The sequence below is a fragment of the Centruroides sculpturatus genome, unplaced genomic scaffold (assembly GCF_000671375.1).
Source record: "Centruroides sculpturatus isolate CEXI.00-Female unplaced genomic scaffold, Cexi_2.0 scaffold326, whole genome shotgun sequence".
In the NCBI taxonomy this organism is placed as follows: Eukaryota; Metazoa; Arthropoda; class Arachnida; order Scorpiones; family Buthidae; genus Centruroides; species Centruroides sculpturatus.
In genome coordinates, this window is record NW_019384563.1 from 127,274 (window position 1) to 136,391 (window position 9,118).

A 9,118-nucleotide genomic window follows, 5' to 3' on the forward strand; every position below is an offset into this window, starting at 1 on the left:
AGACATTAGCAGTAATAGTCTGGCCAGATGGTATAAGTTCATAGTGAACAATTCCATTTGCAGTCCACCATATGCACAATATTGGCAGGTGCCAATTGATGAAGTATCCATTTACTGAGCTTGTAAACTTTCCCAAGACAATGCAAATGTAAACGGACAGTTTCATCACTTACGGAGAACCTTTGTGCTAACATCTGACAAGTTTGAGCAGAATATTCTTCGATTGCAGCCTGTAATTCAACATCATTCTCATGGCGCATCTTTAAGCGACTCATTGCCGGAAGAAAATTTTGTAAACCATCTTTGGGTGGTGTGAGTGCTAACAGAACCTTGTCCAAAAGCCTGGCATATTTTTTGAGCCATTTGCACAGCACTTGTTCCAAGTTTAAACTCATACAACATACAAGCACAAATTACAGAGTTTGGAGTACTCATCTTCAAGTCAATTTTTATAATATTAAGAGATAACCTTTCCACTTCTTTTTATATAAGGTGAGTCAGCATTAAATCTTGATTAACATATTGCTGGAATTTTAGTGTCATCTATTGTGTATTGCGTGTAACATTCTTTAAACTTTGTAGTTTCACAAAAAATGACAGAACTTTTTTGGTTACCTAATAATTCGGGTGCCAGTAGTCTTATCAGTTTGGATTCTAAAAGGTAAAATTAACACGTTAAGTTGTTACTTAGTAATAGGAATCATTTAAAAATAACTTATAACACATTTCATCACAATGCTTAAACAGTATTTCATAGGTTCTGTCATGTTGAAATTTTTATGCTTTAGTCTACTGAAAAAAGATGAAAGTAGTAAAAATATTTTCTCAAAAAATTTCCCAAATTTTCAGTTAGTCTATAAAAAAGCTCCAATCCAGAAATGCTGGGTGACATTGCACAAATACTATTTCTGGTTCTTAATGTCACTTCCTGCTCTCCTGTTCGAACTTGACATGTGGTGTTGTGACACGACATCACTAGATATGTGGTGCATGGGATTCCCATTTCAAGAGAGTTCGATTTTTCTGCTTTTAATCCTGAAGTGTGCTTTATGATTTATTTTCATGTTGAATGTCAAAATCAATGGACTAGGGTTTGTATCACCACTTTAACACCTACACATCTCTTTTGCATTATTTGAGAGTAAAAAAAGATTGTTCCATAGTTTTTAGACAGTTAAGTATTCATAAGACTTCAATTTACAATTGCCTTCTATGGGAAATAAGGAAAAATCAGTGGTTAGCATCATTGTAACTTTGTAGAAAAGGGCTGGCAGAATTACAATTTAATAAAAAGTAAAATACATCTGGATGCCATGTCCAATCACCAGGAACAACTATTTCCATTGCAGAGACAACCTTTCTTTAGAGGCTATGCCTCTGCACAAATATGTAAAACAGTTTAAAATGTTCACAGGTGACAACTCGTATCCAGATGTATTTTACTTTTTATTATCATTGTAACTGTTTGTTTTCAGGTACTCTAAAGATGGGCTAATTGTATCCCAAAAATGTAAATTAAAAGATTTCTGGCTCCTAGTAATTCTCTTAGCATTTTTCTTCTTTGGTCTTTTATTTAAAGGAAAAATCTCACAGTAAAATCTTGAAATAGTGGCAACTTTGTGACTTGGTTGATATGCTTTATTAATTAAATTTTCTGTTATTTTCAGACATTTTATAAAATAATGAATGACAGAAGTAAATAATAACAAAAGTCTTTTTGTTATTATTTACTTCTTTTCTTAACTTTTCTCAATATTGTTTTATAAATGCAATGTAGCGTAATAACGATCACTTGGCACTATTCATTCTTTTATTTCAATATTCATTGAAATAAAAGATTGAATAGTGCCAAGTGATCGCTTTCTCAATATTATTTTTGACTTATATTTAGGCTGAGAAAGCCTAAAATAAAGCAGGAAAAAATACTTTTTACCTACTTATTAAAATTATCTACTACTAATAAAATTTTTATTTTTCATGTAATTAATTTATTTATATTCCAGGGAAGTGGACCTTTCTTTAAATTGCTGTCTATGTTAGTAGAATTTGTTGGTGGACCTCCAGGGATGCCTCCTTTTACTAATCTAGTCTTACAAAGAATTTGGGAGGTAAGAAACAATGTAAAATATATGAATGCTTGATTTTTGCACTGCAGTTATTTATAATTAGCTGACTATGTTTATTTTATAAATAGTTAATCAAAATTATGCAGGTATTAATAACAAAAATTTTATTTTTGATTCTAGGCTGCTGAATACTGTCCTCAACAATGTTTGGAATGGCTAACCGTTCAAGTCCCAAGAAATAAAATGGCCCATACTTGGGTGCTTCAGAGCATGGATAGTTGGGTAGAAAGGTTTCTAATTGCTCATAACATGCAAAGGGTTAGAAATGGTAAGTCATTTCTTTTCAAAAGCTTTTTAATGAAATATTTTTAAGTGTAAGAATATTACCTAAATTGTTTCCAAAAGCATGAAAGTAATTTAAAATAAATATTAAATTCTGAATAATTGTTTTAGCTTGTAACAAAATTAGTAAATAAAAGTAAAATCAGTGGTAACAGCAATGCAAAGAAAAATAAGAGAGCAGGTTGAAAAATTTCCTCCCTACTTTGATCAAGCAGCAATGGGTGGACATAAATTAATGAAACAAAGTTGGAAATGTAGCCTTACTATTTTACATTTACTTATTTACTACTACTATTACTTATGGTCATGCTAATCCAAACTAATTGAGACCAGTAGTAGTTTGTATTAATGGTAAGGATATGATGCTTATGCTTTGAGGCCATTTTTTACTGTTGTAAGATATTTTATGGCAGCAAATAGAGGTTAGAATTATTGCAAAATGTTGCTCGTTAAGCGAGTAATTTTTTCACAATTTGTTTTGCTCATTATGCAAGGTGCTCGTTAAGCGAGGTTCCACTGTATTCCAAAATGCAGTTTATATATACTTTTTTCAAGTGACTTCTATTTCTCTCCAAGGATAAAGGAACACAGAATTTCAAATCTGGCAAGAAGACAATCTCAGTATATAGATGAACAAACTCCCAAGTTTTTTTGATGACAGACACTGCAAATTTGTGATGTGTTGGCAGAAAAATAATTATGTAATTTTGTAAATACAGTAAATAGTAAGGCTACATTTCCATTTTACTTTCCTGGCTGTTATGTAACTTATATATAACAAGGGGGGAAGTATTGGAATTGTGTTCAAATCTGACTCTCCAAGGTTTTTGCAAATTTCCATGTTTTGAGACCCCCAAACCAAAAAAGTCAAAAAATGGAAAAAATTTTGTGCATGTGTGTGTTGTCTGTTTTGTTTAATATCTTGGGATGGCATAATGATGAAGAAATGAAATTTAGCAAGATAACTTGTGTATAAAGGGGATTGATACTGATAAATTTTGGTGGTTAATGGTTGAGAGGGTGAGGAGATAAAAGGGGTGAGACTTAATGAAGATATTACTTATTACATTTACAATTTTTTATAAAACTCATTTCTACCCTAAAATGTAAGCCTATTGCCATTTTATAATAATTAAAAAATATAAGAATATTTATTATTTAATAACAGAATCTCAAAACAGATGGTGNAATTTTTTTTAGATGGTGTTTCTAGGCTGGGAACATTGGAATTTTTTCTGTAAAAAGTAATAAAAATGGTTAGGCTAAAGTAAAAAAATATGTTCTTTATTTCATCTGAACATACAAACAGTGTACTTAGCATAGAGATGGCCCATTGGTGGCCAAGCAGTTCAGTTCCCCGAACACTGGTAGTTTGGTTGTTGGTTTGTGCCTGGCCAGATGGGCTGGCCATGTGGAATTTTCCAAGTTTTTTCCACAGCCTAGTTTTAATTAAAAACTGAGATGATGACTTACTTTTGAATTAAAATGTCAAAAAGTGACTTACTTTTTAATGGTAACTGGCCCTTAAAAAGACCTTCTGGAAGGCAGATCGCCCAAGTGTTGCATTGCCATAACTAACTAACAAAACAAAATTAGCCAAGAGGTACAACAATATTACTTTACACTCAATGCTTTACAAGAAAAATTGTTTATTAAACAAACAGATTTCCATAGGTAATATAATACTAGGTTGAAACTAAGTGTAAATTTGAATATCTGAATATTCCATTTCTATAATGATTTCTTATTGAATTTAAAAACCCGAAGATGGCGTGTAATAATAGGTTGAAAGCATTCGTTTAATAAACAAGTTTTCTTGGCAAGCATTAGATGGCAAAGTAAGATAGTTATATGAAAATTAGCCTTATGAATTTTTTTTTTTACAGGAATAAATTAGATGCATATAGTTAGACTTTGATGTATACAAATTACTCAATATATTAAAACAAAATAAATATAGGGTTTAGACAAATATGTTGTACTGGGCTATATCTCACTTCTGCTATGTATTTGCTAAATGCAAGAACACAAAAGTATAGGTTGTTGAAAGCCATGGAGTGTCCCAAAATTACTACAAAATTATTATTGTCTGATTAAAATACTTAAAATTACTATATCAATACTAAAAATCCAGAAAAACATACTTTAAGAGATGTTAGTTTGTCTTTTAAAGTATGTTTTGCCGGATTTTTGGTGTTGTAGTATTAATTTTGATCTTCCAGTTTTACAAGGTGTTCTTTTATATTGAAATACAGGAAAAGCAGCCAGACACCATAGAAATATGGGGTATGCTGTGTGAAGCTTTCCTGCATGGTCTCACACTTGAGACCCATATTTACTTATTTGCTAGCAAATATTATCTTATTGTCTAAACACTATTTCTTGATATGTTTATAAGCTTCTAAAGTTTCATCATTTCTTGCTCTATTTTTATAAATATCTTGGGAAGTTCAGTAGCAAGGTGGCTTTTAATATTAAAAGTAGCTGATTCTTTTACCTTTTTGCAGACATATTTCAGCTGGGCTACTGACCATTCTATGTTTTCTTGTGTCAGAGAAACAAATTTTTGTCAAAGTTTGAATGGTGTTAGATTCCAGAAAAATATCTGGTTTGACTAGATAGGGTTTTGTGAGGCTTCTTTTTAAATTTGGCAATTTCTACCTATGGTTAAACCAAAAATTACCAAAACTATCTCCTTTCTGAATTACTGGAGGTAATCACATGCCAGAAAACCTGCAATTACCAGTAATAAATTAACAAAATGAGCATTTTTGGCCTTCATCAAGGTCTGCATCAGGTTTTCTATAACTAATTGTAATCTGGAATTAGTTTTTGTTAATTTATTACTGGTAATTAAGGGTTTTGTGGCATGCAAAAATTACCAAATGACTTAATTAATGTGTTGGTTAAAGTGTTTTTATGATATGCATTGGAATTAATTTAAAACATTTTCCTTTAGGTCGAAGTAGTTTCTGACGAGGAGGATGATGATGAAGACGAAGTCGTGTCATCGGTCGATGACAAATATAAACCCGCTTCGTTAGAAAAAATGATCACGCTGATAGCTCTCTTAGTAGAAAAATCGAGAGGAGAAGATCAACGGTTGCATTTATCCCATAATGATTTTAATACTATTGCCGGAGGAAAAGTAAGTTTTATGGACATTAGTTACCGTATTTTTCGCCGTATAGGCAAATTTGTGGTTACATACCACAGACGTTGTCAGGATACCAAGAAGTAACATTACTGTCAGCAAAATTAGGAACGTCTTTTGTTTTGGAAACACTTATTCATGCAAAAGAAAAGGTACTTATTTTGTTAATGAGATAATTTTTGATGATTAAAATTACCGCACGCACTCAATTAGACACATCCTGGTTGCATTTAAAAGAAACCCCGTGGTATTCGAATGAACATGCATGTGGGTTTGCTCAAATCACATTTTCTAAGCTAAAGATTACTGTAAACAACCTATTGAAAATTATAATTGTTTAAATTACTGTACTATATTTCTCAATATCAGTGTTAAGTTTTTAAAAATGTTCTTTGATTTTTGTTTAATGACGCCTAGGGCCACTTGTGCTGATACATAAGAAAACTAACTTGTTAATTCTAAAACTGGAATTGTCTTTTAAATACTAAAATTCATGCTGGAAAGTGAGAGGAATGTTAAATTTGGTATTTAAGAAAGCAAATTTTGAAAAATCAAGCCCATGGTTTAGAATAGTCCCACTGGCTCAACTAAACCCACACCTCAAACAAATTTTAAAAATGGATCCACATTGGGTATATTTGAGTGCTTACGGTAGTATACATTTCTTATTGTAAATTAAATGATGTAATATTTGTAAGTACTTAAAAAGATTTTTAAAAATTTGTTTTTAAAGCTTTTTAATGTAATTGGTTTTGGTGTGAGGAATTAAAAAAATGAAAAACAGATTTAAAATTAATTTAAGTCATATATTGTACAAATAGATTTGTAAGATAGTGTGATATATATTTGAAGAAAAATTATGATTTTAAATTAAAAAAATACTGATCTTTAAGTAGACTAGATCTAGAAGTGACATGTCAAAGATCTAGAAATAAACTTTCTATATCTTTGGTATATGATTAAATATTGAATTAAATTACACTTTTTATCTGGTAATGATTTTTTTAATAAATATAATAAACATCCTGAAGCCCGATGCATTGATACTAAACTATGCAATTGTCATGATTATTCAGGCTATTATTTTGCTATTATTAATAACTAATTATTAATAATAGCAAAATAATAGCCTGATTAATTATGGTGATCATATGGTAATACAAATGAACATCTTTGGCTGATATACTTGGTTTATTATACAACCCAAAGTTTATATATTAGTTTGGCCAATAAGAAGGTAATTGAATACGAAGANATCAACGGTTGCATTTATCCCATAATGATTTTAATACTATTGCCGGAGGAAAAGTAAGTTTTATGGACATTAGTTACCGTATTTTTCGCCGTATAAGACGCACTTTTTCTCTCCAAAATCGGGGGGAAAAAAGTGCCTGCGTCTTATACGGCGAAAAATACGGTATTCTACAAATTTTTAGTAAAGATTTAAAAAAATTTTTTTTGTTGCTAACTGAATTTTAATGAAATTTAGTAAGTTAATTGTTGATAAAAGTCAAAAATACAGGGAATTTGATCCATATATACCAAAATTTTAATTTGTGGAATGAAAGCTGTGTTTTTTACTTTCATTTTCAGACATATACTATAGAATGTTTTATAAGTCTTTATAGTCATTTTCTCAACTTTGTTAAAATAAATTTAATATCGTAAAAAAGAAATCCAAATACAGATTCTAAAATTAAAAATTCTGTGTAATAAAAGATGTACTCAAAAAAATTAAAAGTACATCTTTATAATCTGTCCTTTTTCGCACACCTTGAGAACCCCACAAAGTGGTGGAATCGATCTTTATTTTGAGCTCTTCACTGCCTCAATATGTAAAACTTGTTAAAATTATTGTTAACATTAAGAAAATGGTCTTTTAATTTTTTTTTTGAGTGTTTCTTTTATTACACAAAATTGGATTTTTATCAATAGATTCTAAACTTTTTAATGTAGTAACATCTCAATATGTATATTGTTATGATATTCATTGTCTTTAATCTTTAATTTGAATTATTTTACTTTAAAATTATTGGATTGTTCGGAAAGTAAGTTCGGTTTTTTTTCCGTGGAAAAAAACACAATAATCTTATGATAAATAAATATTTTACTGAATTATATGTTGACCATTTTGGTCAAATACCTGTTGTCATTGTTTCTGGTAGTAGCACGATTTCACATTCATAAAAGTTTTGATCATTGCTTACAAAAAACCGATCCAAGTGATTTTTGACATTGTCATTTCAAGTAAATGTCTTACAGTTAAAAAAAATTGTACAGACCGGAACAAGTAATAATCTGAGTGTGCTCGATCTGGCGAATATGGTTGGTTTGATAGCACAGTCCCATCTAAGTTATAACAGTTTCTGACGAGTTACCAAACTTGTATGAAATTTGACATTATTGTGGTAAAACACTACAGCTGTTTTTTTTTTTTAATCAATTCTGGCTGACTTTTTCTGTTTGATGATATTATGCAATTTGTTTACTCAAATGCAGTACACTTTCGAATCAGTTGTTAAATTGTCTGGTAAAAGCTCCAAAAAAAATTTCCTTAATATCCCAAATAGAGCATTTCTCTTTAAGAACTTGTGGAATTCATATATCGAACTTTGAAACGAAACCAGTTTGTTTCAAGTATTCATAAACAGTTCAATTTGACAAATTTAATCTCTTAGTGATTTCACGTGTTATTTGGCAGTTTGCTTCAATCAGTACTTTTATTTTGTTTTCATTGGCTTCAATTGGCCATCCATAACATGGTGCATCTTCAATACTGAAATTGCTAGAACGAAATTTTGTAAACCAGTTTTGTCACTGTCGTTCTGTCAACACATCTCCACCATACATGTCACACGATTTTTTCTTGCTTGAACGGCATTTTTGTTTATTTTTGGTAATAAAAAAGCAAAATATGCCAAAGATGCTGCTTTCGATCTTCCATATTTGATGGGACACAAAAAATAAACAATTGCACGAAATCAAACAAAATTTTTTACAAATAAGCCATAAAATGCTAGCTGTCAAAATATATAATGATAATACGGTTTAGAATGAAAATGGTGGGGAAAATACCACTAATCTGTCTAGTGGTAAAAAAAACGAACTTACTTTCCGAACAACCCAATAGATTGTTATTGGAATTACCACAAATTATTCATTTGAGGAATAAGACAAGAAAAATAAGACTGTCAAAAACTTTTTTGAATTTGATGGTAATAGAATATATACAGTAATTTATAAATTAGACAGAAAGCAAAACGCTTTAATAATTTTTAGATCACGGGATGAAATATAATCTGGATAAACTTTATACCTTCACTCTTGCACAGAAATATTTGAACTGATAAAATAAAATATTGAAGTCTAAAGTAAATTGATGCAAACTTTTACACTGAATAAATAAAGGAATAAATAGAGATGGCAAGTAAAATAAAATTACATAAAACAGTATAAAGAAGAACCCACTCATATAATTAAAATATAAACTTAAATCAATACAAAATTAAAATATAGTCCTTGCTGGACTGTATTCTTTTTTCATTTTAAGTTAATC

The 9,118-nt window shown here is 30.1% G+C and overlaps 1 protein-coding gene across 2 annotated transcripts in view; it reads left to right on the forward strand.

Annotated features, from left to right (window-relative positions):
- The window catches only part of LOC111623994 (ubiquitin carboxyl-terminal hydrolase 34-like), a 133,760-nt gene that overhangs the window by 105,381 nt on the left and 19,261 nt on the right, over positions 1-9,118 (forward strand). For both annotated transcript variants that reach the window (XM_023366760.1, XM_023366761.1), the window contains exons 58-59: positions 2,004-2,108; positions 2,247-2,394. In XM_023366760.1, coding sequence (XP_023222528.1) covers positions 2,004-2,108; positions 2,247-2,394 — 253 coding nt within the window. The remainder of the gene's footprint in view (positions 1-2,003; positions 2,109-2,246; positions 2,395-9,118) is intronic.